The sequence below is a fragment of the Mustela nigripes genome, chromosome 4, assembly GCF_022355385.1.
Source record: "Mustela nigripes isolate SB6536 chromosome 4, MUSNIG.SB6536, whole genome shotgun sequence".
In the NCBI taxonomy this organism is placed as follows: Eukaryota; Metazoa; Chordata; class Mammalia; order Carnivora; family Mustelidae; genus Mustela; species Mustela nigripes.
Genome location: NC_081560.1, coordinates 159,397,172 through 159,412,430, shown reverse-complemented (window position 1 = coordinate 159,412,430; position 15,259 = coordinate 159,397,172). Strand labels below are relative to the sequence as shown.

The following is a 15,259-nucleotide window of genomic DNA, read 5'->3' as shown; positions in this document are numbered from 1 at the left end:
TCCGCGCACGAGTTAGTGATCCTACATTTGGGAAAGTTTCTCTTAATCTCAGAAGTTCTACAGTGAGGCAGCAATGCACAGTAAATTAATGCTCCAAGAGTCACGCAGCACATCAGGGGATGAAGCAGGATTTCAATTTCCAAAGTGAAGATTTCCAATGTTATCAACCAATCCCTAATTAATAATAAAAATGTTTACACTGTCATGTTTTCAATGGAAACTGAGTAAGTGACAAGGCTTATATTAACCAGTTTCTTTCCAATGTGAGAAGTACAATGCCCGGTCGTTGTGTTCATATAAATAACAACAGGACCTACTATGAGTCAGACACTACTCTTTACATATAGCAGCCGACATTATGGTTTTACATGTATTAACTCAGACCCCACAGCCACCCTATGAATGTGTATTGTTATCACTCTCATTTTATAGATCAGAAACTGAGGCACAGAGAGAGTCAAAGCTGCCCAGTGAGAGAGTGTAAGGGTGAACCTTGGTGGTCCCAGTGCGGTTTAGGATTAGTATCTTAAGAGTTAGGGGAGTGAGGAGTGAGGAGACGGGGGAGGGTGCATCCCTACCTGATAGAGGCTGACGTACTGTTTCCGCAGCCACTGCTGTCTCTGGTCCGGGAACTTCCTCATCTTCCTCACGGCCCTCGTGAGTTCTAGCAATCCGCTGAAGAGCATCTTAGCTGTGTGCTTGGGCGCCACAAAGTGCAATAATCTGTTGTCTGTGGTCTGGAGCCCATAGAGCAGTGTCACACCAGTCTCGGAGAGAAACATGCTACCCAGTTTGTTCTGAACACACACAGTGTGTATATCGATGCTAGGGTGTCCCATGTACACAGCCTTTGCTGAAAACAGATCCAAGACCCCCTCCGCCAGGCCACTTAATCCAGCATTGCCCAGTAAGGGGAATTTGCCAGGCTCAGACGTGTTACTAAGCACACCAAGTTTTGCTTTAGCACTGGCTGGGGAGGCAGTGGTGGGCTTTATCCAGGTCAAGGTGCTGTTGTCAGGCTGAAGCTGAAGGAAGCAGCGGGCGGACAGGTGTGTGTCCTGGTCATAGTGGATGACAGTGGCCCCCTGCAGTAGGAACTGGTGCACATCAGCTCGGATGGACAGCACGTACCATGGGATCAGCTCCGTGCCATGGTCAAAGGCCTTCTGTGGCTCTTCTGATCCATGAGAGTCCCATTCTTTCGACTGCTCAAAGATGTCATTTTCAGAATCCAACAGATCTCCAATTATAAACCTAATGGGAAGAGATATAAATTTGGTCTGTCTTATAATTAGAAGTGAGAACAACACAAAGCTTTCCACGGACACTGGGCATCATTTTTCACTTCACTATGAATTCAAATTAGCATAGGAAATATAAAATGCTAAAGATTAGAGTAGATTTTTATAGCTGCATTCTAAAACCCTATATTTAGTAATAGGTCTAACCACAGGAATAAGGAAAGGAACTTCTAGATAAGTTGTTGTATTTTTTATAAGATTTCATTTATTTTATTTAGAGAGGCAGAGGGAGAGGGAGAGAATCTGAAGCAGACTCTGCACTGAGTGCAGAGCCTGGCATGGGGCTCAATCTCATGACCCCAAGATCATGACCTGAGCCAAAGCCAAGCATTGGGGGTTCAATTGCTGAGCCACCCAGGAGTCCAAAGTTATTGTGTTTTTAATATCAATAATAATCTTCATGATGTATTAGTTTTCCCTCTTGTATTAGGAACTGTTAACTATGTACATTTGTTATTTAATTATGTACATTATGTACATTTGTGCTTCATTTGACCTACTTGTGAAGAAAGGCTTTATTTATTTATTTATTAACATTTGAGGAAATAGCTTCAGAAGGGTCAGTAACTCACTTCGGTCATCCAGCTCAGAAGGGGTCTACTCAAGGCAGGATTCTGCTCTGACTCATCAGCCTGGGACCTTCATCACTAGGTTTGACTGCCTTCTACTTGATCAGAACCAAAAGTTGTGGCCTGAACACAGTGGGGCTAAAATAGGCAGAACAAGACTTAATAAGCTGGCCGAAGATGTGTCTCTGTTAAAAAATAAAATAGCATTTCTTCAAAGACACTCATTGGAAAATATAGTCACAGTGGCCAGTTGAATAAGAACAGCTAGCTCTCCTTGATATAACCTTAGATTTTCATTGTGTTTCTGTGTGTGTGTCCATGTGTGTGTGCACACACGTGCACATAAAGAACTTGTCAGCTTGGAAAATTTAGCAAGTTGTCTTACTTGAGTTGGGAATGTAGAGTGTTAGGTCTCCGGAAGGATGTGGTAGGGGGGGTAGGCAAGGGAGACCTCACTGCCTCACTCCTGTATGTCCACCTTGTAGGCATGTGCCCAGGAGAGATTCATGTTTTTTCAAAGCATGAAGAATTTTTATTAAGGTCAAGATTTCTGCTGTTTGGTCCATAGACATTTGTTGCAAAGTGGTGCATAAAATTGAGAAGGAGCTGGTCCATACATCTCTGGGAAGGAATGTTCCCATCCTCTTGGGAACTTGGCACCTGGGCAGACTACTGCCTCCTGGCAAAGTATGAGCAGTAGCACTGGATTTCCTGGACTCTCAGTCTAGATCCCAGTCCCTGAGCAAGATCCCACTCATGTTTTCTGCAGGTTCTTCCTCCTTGCCTCACATAAGCAGATATTCTTAAAAAAGAAAAGAAATCTACAAGAGATCTCGCAAATCTGATAATCAGAATATCCTTTTCAGATAAGCCGCACTGAAAACTCTAGAAGCAATCTTAATGCCCGGCAACAATAAAACCTACAAGTAAAATTTGATGCATTTATATTATGTAATGCATTGCACAGCAATGAAAATGAGTAGTAATAGTTAATGCAACACAACAATAGGGACATATCTTAAGCAAGACACACAAAAATAAATACTGCATGGTTACATTTGTGTAAATGTAAATTTCAAAACTGGGCAAAATTATACTATATTATTTAGAAATGCATAATAGTGATATAATTATAGAGAAAAGTGGGAAGTAGTATTGTAAAATTCACTACTATAGAGGGAAAGGTGGTAAAAAACATTGAGAAGGAAAACAAATAGTTTATGGGTGCTGGCAATGTTTTCACTCTGAGTGGTAGTTATGCATGTATTCACTTGATAATTCTCCAAATACATTAGTTTTTTAAAAAAGTTTTAACTTTAAAATACCTTTAGATTTATGTAGAAATTTCAAAGACAGTAGACCCCACATTCAGTTTTCCTTGTTATTAATATCTTACACTGGAATGGCATATTTGACACAATCATAAACCAATAGTGATACATTATTATTAATTGAAGTCCATACTTTAGAGAGTTCCTTAGTTTTTTTTTTTTTTTTTAATCTATGTCCTTTTTCTTTTTCAGGATTCCATCTAGGATACCATATTACATTTAGGTGTCACATTTCTATAAGGGTCCTCTTATATATGGCAATTTCTCACACTTCTCTTGTTTCTAATGATCTTGACTGTTCTCAGGAACACTGGTTAGGTATTTTATAGAATGTCTCTCAATTAGAACTTGCCTGATAGTCTTCTCATAATTAGACTGTGCTATGGGTTCTAGGGAGGAATTCTCCAGAGGTAAACTGTCATTCTCATAACATCATAGCCATGGGTCATACTATTAACATGACTTATCCCTCTTGATGTTGAGCTGGCTGAGGTAGTGTTGGTCGTGTCCCACTGTAAAGTTATTCTTTTTTTTTTTTTTAGATTTTATTTATTTGTCAGGGCAAGGGAGAGAACGAGCAGGGGGAGCAGCAGACAGAGGGAGAAGCAAACTCCCCACCCAGCAGGGAGCCCAATGTGAGGCCCAATCCCAGGACCCTGAGACCATGACCTGAGCCAAAGGCAGACACCCAACCAACTGAGCCACCCAGGTGCCCCCATACTGTCCTCTTTGTACATTTAAGATGTAGGGAGTTATTTTCTACCTCCTAGAGGGTGGAGTAGCTATATAAGTTATATGGAATTCTTCCACATTGGAGATTTGTCTCTTCTCTCCCATTTGTTTGTTTATCACTTATATATGGACTCATGGATTATTTATTTAATACTTTGGTTTATAATCTAATACAACTTTACTTTATAGCTCATATTGTTCCAGTTTGGCCATCAGAAGCTCTTTCAATTGGCTCCTATTCCTTTGAGATTTTATGTAATTAATTAATTAGTTTTTAAGTAGGTTCCATGCCCAGTATGGAGGCCAACATGGGGGTTGAACTCACCAACCTTGAGACCAGGACCTGAGCTGAGATCAAGAGTCAGGCACTTAACCAAATGAACCACATAGATGCCCCTTAGGCACCTTTCTTAACGTTACATTTCACAATAAAAAGTGAAGAAACAAAAAGAAAATCCTTTTTGTCTAGCCTAGTTCTATTCCTCTGAAATTGCAACAAGGAACAATGGAAAACCAATACTTATCTATGTCCTCTTCTATAATACTTATGTTTGTGTTTCATACATTTAGTGCGGTAGTTAGGAACATGCCCTATATTGTCACCCTGGGTTTCATATTTAGCTCTGCTACCTATTTGCTGTGTGACTTAGTCAATCACTCAACCTCTCTGAGCCTCACTTTACTTATCTTAAATGGCAAAAAGACAATGCTGATTTCACAGGTGAAGCTCAACTAAGACAATACTGCAAAGCACTCAGCTATGCACCCAGTCTGGCTCAGTAAAGTACACCTCTCTGATAAAATACAAGAAGACCAAGATTTCATCCCTCCTGCTTTCCTTCCCCCCTTCCTTTTCCTGTGCTAAACTGGCCCAACTATTCCTTTAAAGGAGCTTTGTTTAGAGTCACATCCACACCCTTTTATCTAATTTCCTTTCTCTGGGACCATTTCCACATTCTCCATGTCACGCTTCATGTTTTTATTAATTTTTTTAAAAGATTTTATTTATTTATTTGACAGAGAGTGATCACAAGTAGGTAGAGCAGCAGGCAGAGGGAGAGGGGGAAGCAGGCTCCCCGATGAGCAGAGAGCCCGATGTGGGGCTCGATCCCTGGACCCTGGGATCATGACCTGAGCCGAAGGCAGAGGTTTTAATCCACTGAGCCACCCAGGCACCCCCATGTTTTTATTAATTTTTTTAAGAGCAAAAAGAATTCAATTTGTGTCTGTACCCATGAAATATAACCTATGTGAATCTGGACGTAGAACTCCTCATTTTAAATTAGCACAAGAATGAGTGTTGCCAATATTCCATTTAATTTGAGTTCTGAGCTAAATCAAATATTTTTCAGTGAAAAATTACAAGCATTATACAGGCATTATAAAAGATTGTGTCTGGGGAGAAAAATTATGAGTCTTTTCTGAAGCCCATTTTTATTGTTCAGAGCTGATGTAAGCTGGGAGGGAGAGACACCATCTCTCTGAAGATCAGTTTCTATTTTTGACCACAAGAAGAATGAAGGCTAGGTATTAGCATTTCTATTAAAAAAGCACTCTTCTCCAGGGGTACCTGGGTGACTCAGTTGGTTGGGCATCTGACTCTTGGCTTTGGCTCAGGTTGTGACCTCAAGGTCATGATTTTGAGCCCTGAGTTGGGCTCCAAGCTCAGCAGGGAGTCTGCTTAAGGATTTTTTTTCTCTCTCCCTCTCCTTTTGCCCCTCCCCCTCCTCTTTCTCTCTCTCTCTCTCTAAAATAAATAAAAAAAATCTTAAAAAAGCCCAGGCATTCTTCCCAGGAAAATGCCCAAGATAATATTGACAATTGTTGGTAATTAAATAAATTCATTTCAAGAAGAAAACTAGTAGCTTCATGTCTTAGACCATATGGTGAATGTCACACACTTCTGTGCCTGATTCTTTCAGGAGACAAGTCTCTATGGGTTTACAAAAGGGAGTCAGGTGGCACTTAAAGGGTTATGTAGGAACCAAATAATGTCATCAAATATCAAAGATGTAAACCAGGAAAGAAACTACCTTGTCAGACTTAGGTCATATGACTCAAAAGGAGGACCAAGGAATGAAAGAGAAGGAAAGTTTGTATCTCACCCACTGAAGAAATTCTGCAGTGTTGGTCAGCAAGAAACCATAAATTGACAGATAAATATTTTTCTCATGTTCCCTAATGAAAATCTTATATGAGGGGACAGGTGGGCTATTAATCAATCAGGTTATGTATTTTCTTAATAAGCTGCTCATTACTTCCTACAAAGTTAATAGGACCATGATTCATCATGATTCAGAGCCAGCCTGCCTGAAGTTCAATCCTGGCCCTGGGAGGTATAAGATCCTGAGTCCAATGGAACTGTTGTGACGATTACGTAGTCTAATTTCTGTGGAATTAGAGCACTGGATCCTCAGAATCTGTTGTGAACAAAGATCCCAGATAGAGGTAGACGTAGATTAAGAATGGAAATGGCCATAAGGTGCTTTCTGTGCAGACATGTGTTTATTTGTCGATGGTCCTCTCTATGTATATAGATTGCTACTAAGGTCAGCCAACAGTGCGGAAAACTTTCAAATAACCTTTGATTTGAGATAGTCTTAAAAAAAACAACAACCCAAAAAACAACTGGTAGAAGCTACTTGTGAGACATTTCAGCTTAAGGGGCAGGGCACTGTGGTAGGGTTATTCTTTGAGCATCTGGGTCCTTTGGACCAATCTGGAATATAGGTTTATCTCCCTCCTTAACAGCATTAGGGACTCAGATACAAGGCATTCATTTCTTTGTTCACAATAGATTCTCAGGATCCAGTACTCCAACTTCACCGAAATTCTTTTCTAAAAACACTCTTGCTCTTCCCAGTGTAGGTTCACACACACACACACACACACACACACACACACACACACACAGAAAGAGAGAGAGAGAGAGAGAGAGAGAGAGAACTGGGAAAGGCTTTGCAAAACAAGCCACAATGTCTCATAAATGCACACAAGTGTGTATGAAGACTCCAAGATGACTACAAGGTATGACTCATGAGTACTGACTACAGATAAAATCTTTTGTGGCAAAGATGCTGAAATTGGTAGGCCTAGTGGTTTTGGATGGCTCTAGAGGATCTTCTAGCTGGACCAGGCTCTGCCATTTGAGTGTGGCCTTGAAGAGGCACAACACATGGCCCGAGACTGCTGATTTCTGAACTTTTCATTGGGCTGTGGGTACACATGTCTAGATCAGTAACAATGCCTGTGGATACAAGAGCAGCTAGAGCAATGGAACAATTACAAAGTTACAGATGCTGCCTTGCAGAGCTGTGCTTCTGGAAGTGAGATCTGGGAACCACCTGATCTACAATCACCCAGAAGTTTGGGGGAGCTGCTGAATATACTGATTTTGGGGTGTCACTCTAGCCCTAATAAAGCAGTATATATGATTTAAAAATATTTCAATCCTTGTCCCTGTGCCCTGCCCAGTGATTAATAAGAACTGTTTTTATATAAACTCTGAAATAAATAGAATATCATTGTTTTAATCCTAAAATTTAACTTGCTGAATTTTTAGAAGGGACAGGATAGCTCTAGTTTGTTCTTTTTAAAGAGATAAACATATGGCAAGAAGTAAAGTTATGAGCAGTAATTCTAGAACAAAGAAGCCAATTTAAAAAGGTAAATCCTAGTTTAGAATTGGTTAAGTTGGAAAATAAAGTATGGCTTCCTGACGAAGGTGGTGGGTTTGTGCTAGGAGTCTGCCTAAAACCAACTGACATAGGAAAAAGAAAAAAATGAGCATCTCTTATAAAACTTACTGCCACCGTGCTTTATCCCTCAAGGAATTTTTCCTAGAGCTGTTGCCTTCGCTGGGGCTGTCTTCATCCTCTGCCTCCAGACTTCGGCTACAGCTTCTGATGGTCTGAAAGATGCTGTTGACAGTGGACTCCTTCTCTGAATTCTTTAAGCCATTATGTCCCACTCGTTGTAAGAAATTATCTTGTCCGCTGTAATCGGCTACAAACTATAGGAAAACATACCAAGAATATGTTATTGCAACTTCATGTACTATTTCTAAATAACCAACTTCGGTAGGGAAATAAAGTCGCAGTAGTCATAAATAATGGCACTTGCGCCTATTTTACTGAAAGAAAAAGAAAGAGCCTCCAGGAAAAACATTTTTTCGTTTCACCACATGAACTGTTTAGAATTCGCTCTTGTTTTCACTAAGACAACTTTAGTCCCTCTAGGAATCAACACTCCATTTCAAATTTACAACACAAAAAGCAATATTATTTCAAGGTTCCCTAGGGAGATTAGCCACTTTACAGAAAAAGGGTAAGGTTGTTTTATCCTGGTAGTGAAAATTGAGAAAAACCATGACAAAACTCTATTATTCTATGGAACCAGATGAAATTCCTGGGGCCCAAGGAAAACACTGTGAAAGGATGACATTTTGCTTTACTTCCCTCATACCCTACAGTAGCACAGAGGCTTCCTGATGTTTTTAAAGCTCTTATGGTCTGTATGCATGATCTGGAAACGCCTGCCCTTAGAGGTAAGAGCTCCCGCTGTGCTGCTGGATGTGGCCTTCCTGGCTTCAAAGACATGAGGGAAACAGTGTGGGTGCAGCTTGGGGGGGCCTTGCTATAAGCTTTCTCCTCCATTTAGTGCACCTTTATCTTCCTGCATAAGCCAGAGGAATGCAAGCTGGGAGTGGGGCTCATACCCCCCAGGGGCTCTTAAGTCTCCCTGATAGCAGGTGAAGTTCTGGGTTCCAGGTGACAGAAGAGGCTGAGTTTTAGGGGTGTATGTGAGTGTGTGTGTGAGGTCAGTAGCGGTGCTGTTGCCAAGTGAGAATGACTCTAGATTTGGGTTTGGAACTGCCAGGTATGGGAAGGGGAGGAGGGTGGAGGGATGCAGTCGCTGGGTGATGGGCCTTAAGGAGGACACTTCATGTAATGAGCACTGGGTGTCCAATGCACTAAACTCTACCTCTGAAACTAGAAAAAAAAAATCTTGGTGAAGTTCTCCCCAATTCAGTCTCTTCTCTCATGTCTAAACATCTTTTTTCTGTTTCTCAAAGCCCCTTCTCTCCAACGCCCGACACCCTGAGTCAAAGTTCACACGGTCCTCTCCCCTCTCAGAGTCAGGAACCAGGAGGCACAGGGCTGGGCAAGCTGAGGCAACTGTGATCAGAGCCTGGAGCTCGTCTTTCCATGAGGCCCCAGCTTTTCCAGCACCCTCCCACGAAGGGGGAAAGCAAGGCAGCCCTGATCTCCTGCCATGCTTTAGCCCTCTAATTCCAAAAAGTTAATACTGACTTAAAAAAAAAAAAATTCATTTATTGTCAGATTGAGAGAGAGTGCACAAGCAGGGGGAGCAGCAGGCAGAGGGAAAAGCAGGCTCCCTGCTGAGCAGGAAGCCAGATCAGGGACTCAATCCCAGGACCCTGGGATCATGACCTGAGCCCAAGGCTGAGGCTTGACTGACTGAACATTAGGCAACTGCCAGGTGTCCCTCACTTGACTCCCTTTATCCTCAGCATCCAGACATTCCCACCCACTGAGAGAAGAAAACCCCAACATCCTTAAAAAAAAAAATCAGAAAACAACACTGACTTCCACTTGTACTTACACACTGCCCCATTCTAACTAAGTTAACAAGATGAAGCCCAAACAGTGCTAGCTGGCATTCTTTTCTCTGGAACCTCACAGGACCTGTTACCCAACACAACAGCAACGTTGATAAACAGGCTCTCCCTTCCGGCGACAATGACTCTTCAGATTTTGAAAGGCCTCACCTCTAGAGTTTCTTCTTGGGAATTGTACCTCGGGCAAAGCTTCATGAGGCCAGAGGCTCCGTCCAGTACTTCACAGAGCTCCTTCAGAAACACCCCACAGAATGGAACCACCTTACAGCCGGGTATGTGCAGGGCCCGCGTGACCACCTTCCTGTACTCGCAGGAAGATTCGTGCTGAGCCATGGCGTCCTTCAGGCTCCTCATGGTCTCCAGGTCAGACTGGTCCATAAACTGCCACATTTTTAAAACTTTTCTTGACCTGTTGCAAGTAAATGATTTTTTTTTTTTTTTTAGACCAAAGGAGAAATAATATCATTCACAGTGTATAGCCTAAATTCCATAGAGATCCATTCTTTTTGCTTGTTTTCCTTATGTTCTAATAATTTACTTAGGACTCCTATCTCTACCTACTTTTCCAAATGACGTATTAGTTTTAGAAACTAAAACACAAAATTAAATAGGGCAGATACAAATAACACATGGGGAAGGAGTTAATTTTGGAAGGTGGGAGCTGAACCTAGGTTTGTGCTTTTCTGGCAGCTGTAGCCAAGAGGGAATCTTAGTGGGTAATATGGTTTGTACAGATATTCATGGAGGATTGTCTGCACAAAACATGGTTCATCCACTCCTCTTGATCTTTTAAATGCTGTCCTTGGATTAGGCTGGTCCCTCAGTGAAATACAGAAACCCTGTTTTGGCCTCTTTTACACAATTGCTTTTACTAAATCCAGCTTTGACATTAAGCCACTGGTCCATCCTGAGGGACATTATCTTAAAATACTATTTGCATAACAGGATGTTAAAGGGCACTTTTCCTATGATGAAATTGCTGCTGAGAGCAATAGGTGACATTGTACCCCACCTCCTAAAGAAAGGGACCAGGTCGTCACAAGGGTACCCACCTGCTCTGCCATCTGGTCTATGCCCATCCCTCAGCCTGTGCAGAGGAACTGGGTCTGAGCATCTGGGTAGGGGATATCTCTCTGGACAGAGCTGTCAGAGTGTGCTCTATGTGAAGGCAGGAGGATCACCCCCAGGGCAGAGGGCTTCACGTGAACTCCATGGAGAGGCTGACCTATGTCCTGAGTTTGTTGATGCATAGCCCGGTGTGTGTGACCGGGAAAGTCTAAAGACAACAGGCTTCCTAGAGCTGCCTGAAGCTTCCAGTGAGCCTGTCTTGCATGTGCAGAGTCTGGGCAGGCAAAGCACTGAGCATTTCCTATGAGTTAGGAAGGGACACCATGAGGCCCAGCTGCACCTGAGCCATCTAGAAAGGCCTGCCTGCCAAAGGAGGGTATCCTAGCAGAGTCCATGAGGGCAGGGCCTCCAGAGCTTGATCCTGAGGACTAAGGGGGCCCTGCTCCTTGCCAGCTAATGGGGCAGTGGGAGGTGCCTACAGGGCATCAGGTGGGGGAATGGAGAAGGAGTAACTAGGAAGGAACCCTCAGACCACACCGTATCCATCTCCAGGGAGCCCCTAGGCCAGATGACAAGTGTGCCAGTCAAATGAGACTTTACTCCCTTTATCCCAACTCCCTCCCTCTTTCTTCTCCTGCCCACTATTTCTGTAGGGATCCTGAGTTGGAGGGAATAAAGATAAACCTGTTCTCCCATTTTACTGCAGGTTTCTGAGACTGAGCTGTGAAATGTGGGGTCATTAAATCAAATGAGAGGTTGAAATTTTGATTTATATCAGACTGGATTTAAAAATACCTTTATCATCTATAAGACATTCAAAGGACATAGAGAAGTACAATTCGACAAATGCCCAGACACCAATCTCTCAATATTAATAAAACATTAATATTAAATAATATTCAATAACATTAATATTAAAAAATAAAACATTAATATTGTGGCTCAGGCCCGAGTGGGTTCCTCTATGAGCACACACTCCTCCTGCCCTCACCAAAGGGGACCACAAATGTACTTCAGCATTCTCATGCACTTACAATTCTTTATAGTTCCCCAATATATGTACATATCACTAAGCAGCTTGAGAACTGTCTGTGTGCTTTTAAACCTTATAGAAATGGTATCGCACTGTAACACCATTGTGTTACAATGAAAGAAAATAGTCTTTTTTCTTGCACAGCTATATGTTTCTGAGATTTACTCATGCTCGTGAGCACGGGAGAAGGAGACAAGCTTCTGAACATATCTGTGACTGCAAAAGCTACAAGACCTCTCCAGGTAGAGCCCAGAGCTGGGGAAGGAAGAGCTCATCTTGTAGGTCTGAAAAACAGTGAGGTCAGAAAAATAAAATTGTTCACCCCACTGAGTCCAGCTACCACTGATATCTTACAATTTGGGGAGAATCCTTTTTGGGGGAATGAAATGGAAATATAAATAAAGTGAATACATGATTCTCATTTTTGGATCACCCTTCTTTCCATGCATAATGGGGTCATCATGGTACATCTGGGGGCAAAGGACAAAGTTCAGCAAGATCAGATCAATGATTTTTTTGTTAGATTGAGAACTGACGCTCTTTTAAAACTTTTATTTCTTTTTATGTTTATAAAGGCCCTAGATGCTCATTGTAAAAAAATCTGGAAAATAAGGAAAATCCACCCACAGTGCTACCATCCACAGACAACATTAGATACATTTCCTTCCAGTATTAATTCCATTTGTAGATCTCTGGTCTAAATATTTTTAAAACATTGTATAAATATTGCAGAGGTCATTAAGTAAAGACAGACTTGTTCCCAGATATTTTTATGCATTATATATTGCTTGTTTTCCAATTATATTAAACATATATTAAACACATTTTTGGTGGCCACATAATATTCCACTGTAAGGATGCATCATATTATTTCCCCACTGATGTTCACTGGGGTTATTTTAAATTGACACTGTGATTGAGTAAATATTGTTCTATGTAAATCTTTTTACTTCTAATTGTTTCCTCCAGCGATCCCCTGTTCCTGGTGTAGTATAGACCCCGCCCACAATCAACCAGGCCTCTGTCTTATGTGACCAGTATAATATGGTAGAAGTGACAGTGTGTGATGTCTGAGGCTAGGTCATAAAAGGCACTGCAGCTTTTGTCTTGTTTTCTTGTTGTTCACTTTGGAGCAAGCCAGCTGCCCTGCTGTGAGGATAGTCATGTCCAGAACAGAGGAAGAGAGGTCCCCAGCCAAGAGCCAACACAGACTTGCCAATCACAGAGGATAAGCATCATTAAAATAGAATTATTTTATCATAATACGATCATCCTTGTATTAAAAAGAAAAGTAACACAGGTTCTTTTTAGAAAATTTATCACAAAGAGAATCCAATTGTCCAAATTATCTCCTGTTCTCCCAGTATTCTTTCCATTTTTTCCTTCTTTTGAGCCATGCCTGATACATCTGTATGACCATTTTAAGTGCCAGTGACACGGCCGTTTGAGTTTATTCTTAGTTAAGAAAGTTCAAAAGGACAAAAAAAAATTCCAGCTCTGAGAATTTCTCTCCCAACCCAGAATCCCTTTGCAGGGATCTGGAGAATCAAAGAAAAATCTCAATAATGTTATGAAGCAAGATCTATTTATAGTGAGAACCCTCACTGGGAAGGTGAATCTTGGACACTAACAACAGCAGGTTCACTTTTTGGAGCCTTACTCTGCCAAACACACGTGCAAAACACTTCATACTATCTCACTAAATCCCGTGTGAGGAAGTAGGTGCTTTTTATTATTATCATCCCCATTTTACAGATGAATAAACTAGGGCTCACTGAGGTCAAGAAACTGGCTCAGATCATGCAGCTATATACACCACGGGAGTGCCAAGATTTGACTCTTTGTTATTCTGACCCAACAACTTATACCCTTCTGCGCCACACCACATTGTCCCCCACAAGAGTGAGGGGCAGTTACTTTACACCAGGTAACTGAGGCTGAAAGGGAATAAGGCAGTGATTTATTGATAAAATGATGATCTTATTACTAGCTTGTGGGAGAAAGCATATAAGCAGCATAGGAGAGGTTAAGGGCAAGGGCTTCCAAATCAAGGCTGTCTGCATTCCTATCCCAGCCATGCTAGGTGGCCTTGGGTGAATGACTTAACTTCTCCTAACTTTAGTTTCTTTTTTTATGTGATGTGGGAATAATAATAGCATTGACCAAGAAATTGTTCTGAGAATTAAAAGATTTAATGCATAGGAAATGCACAATCCAGTGCTTGATCCATGGTAAGTATGCAATTAAAACAACAGCTAACATTACTGAATCCTTGTTATCAGTGCCAGCCATTCCCGGTCATGGCTGGGAGCCTAGAGTGCCGAGGCAGTTCATCAGGAAGAGCTGGGAAGAGACTGTTTATAGTGGGGTTTACAGGACACAGAGGGCAAGTGGGGGTCACCAATGGGGTTGATGTTAGTTGTGCAGCCAGGTGATTTACCCAGTGTGGCCAACAGCATGGGCCCAGAGCAGACGTAGCTAATTAGGATCGTGACTGGCCACAGGGGCTGAATTCTGCTGCTGCATTTAAGGGACAAGGTTTGTGGTGTTAGCAGAGAATAACATATTTCCCCCAAACAATCACTACCAATTGCCTGGTTTGGATAAATGTGGTTTCCAGGGCAATTAATTACAGTGCCATTCGGCTGCTGTCCAGATAACTGTATTCCCCACTTCCATACCTGAGGCCAGCCAAGAACTCCATGACAGCATTGTAGTTGCCCATGTTCCAGCAGCATTTGGCCACATGCACCAAATAGGAGAAGACTTCCCGCTTCTCCTCCATGGAGCCCGCCGTGAGGATCAGCCACGTCACCCAAGAGCTCACCTGGAAAATGCAAAGAGGGGCATCCACTGAACCCATGTCCTGCAAACTCAATGAATGTTTTTTTCACAGGAAAACTTTTTTTTTTTAAGATTTTATTTATTTGAGAGAGACAGAGAGAGACCCCAAGCAGGGGGATGAGTAGAGGGAGAAGCAGACTCCCCACTGAGTAAGGACTTGACTGAGCCGCCCAGGTGCCCCATCTTTTTTTCTTTTTTAAATCAGTTAAGTATTAGGAAATGCAAGCCCCCCCCCCCCCCAGCTAAGGGTTCTGAGGTGAAGCTCTAGGCTCCATCACTGCTTTGTTATGGGATTCTGGGAAAATCCATATTTGTCATCTTCCATCTTTAAGGAGGCAGAAAGGCAATTCGTAAAGCTCCCTCTTGATCTATAAAATTCAATGAGACTATAAGAAAATAAGGCCTAAGGATATTTATTTATTTCTTAAAAAAATATTTTATTTGTTTATTTGACAGAGAGAGAGAGGGAGTACAAGCAGGGGGAGTTGCAGGGAGAGGGAGAAGCAGGCTCCCACAGAGCCCGATGCGGGGCTCAATTCCAGGATCCTGGGATCATGACCTGAGCCAAAGGCAGATGCTTACCTGACTGAGCCACCTAGGCGCCCCTAATATTGATTTAAATACATTTAAATATAGTTGACTATATTTAGTTATAAATATATATGTATATTTAATTAATTAATATAATTTAATTATATTGATGGGTAGCAAGATTAAATGCAGTCAATACTCTCAATCCA

At 41.9% G+C, this 15,259-nt stretch overlaps 1 protein-coding gene across 3 annotated transcripts in view; it reads right to left on the bottom strand.

Annotated features, from left to right (window-relative positions):
* PLCE1 (phospholipase C epsilon 1) overlaps positions 1-15,259 on the bottom strand; it is a 324,484-nt gene that overhangs the window by 76,005 nt on the left and 233,220 nt on the right. For all 3 annotated transcript variants that reach the window (XM_059398158.1, XM_059398159.1, XM_059398160.1), the window contains 4 exons: positions 14,357-14,502; positions 9,725-9,983; positions 7,740-7,945; positions 579-1,254 (listed from right to left, as the gene is read on the bottom strand). In XM_059398158.1, coding sequence (XP_059254141.1) covers positions 579-1,254; positions 7,740-7,945; positions 9,725-9,983; positions 14,357-14,502 — 1,287 coding nt within the window. The remainder of the gene's footprint in view (positions 1-578; positions 1,255-7,739; positions 7,946-9,724; positions 9,984-14,356; positions 14,503-15,259) is intronic.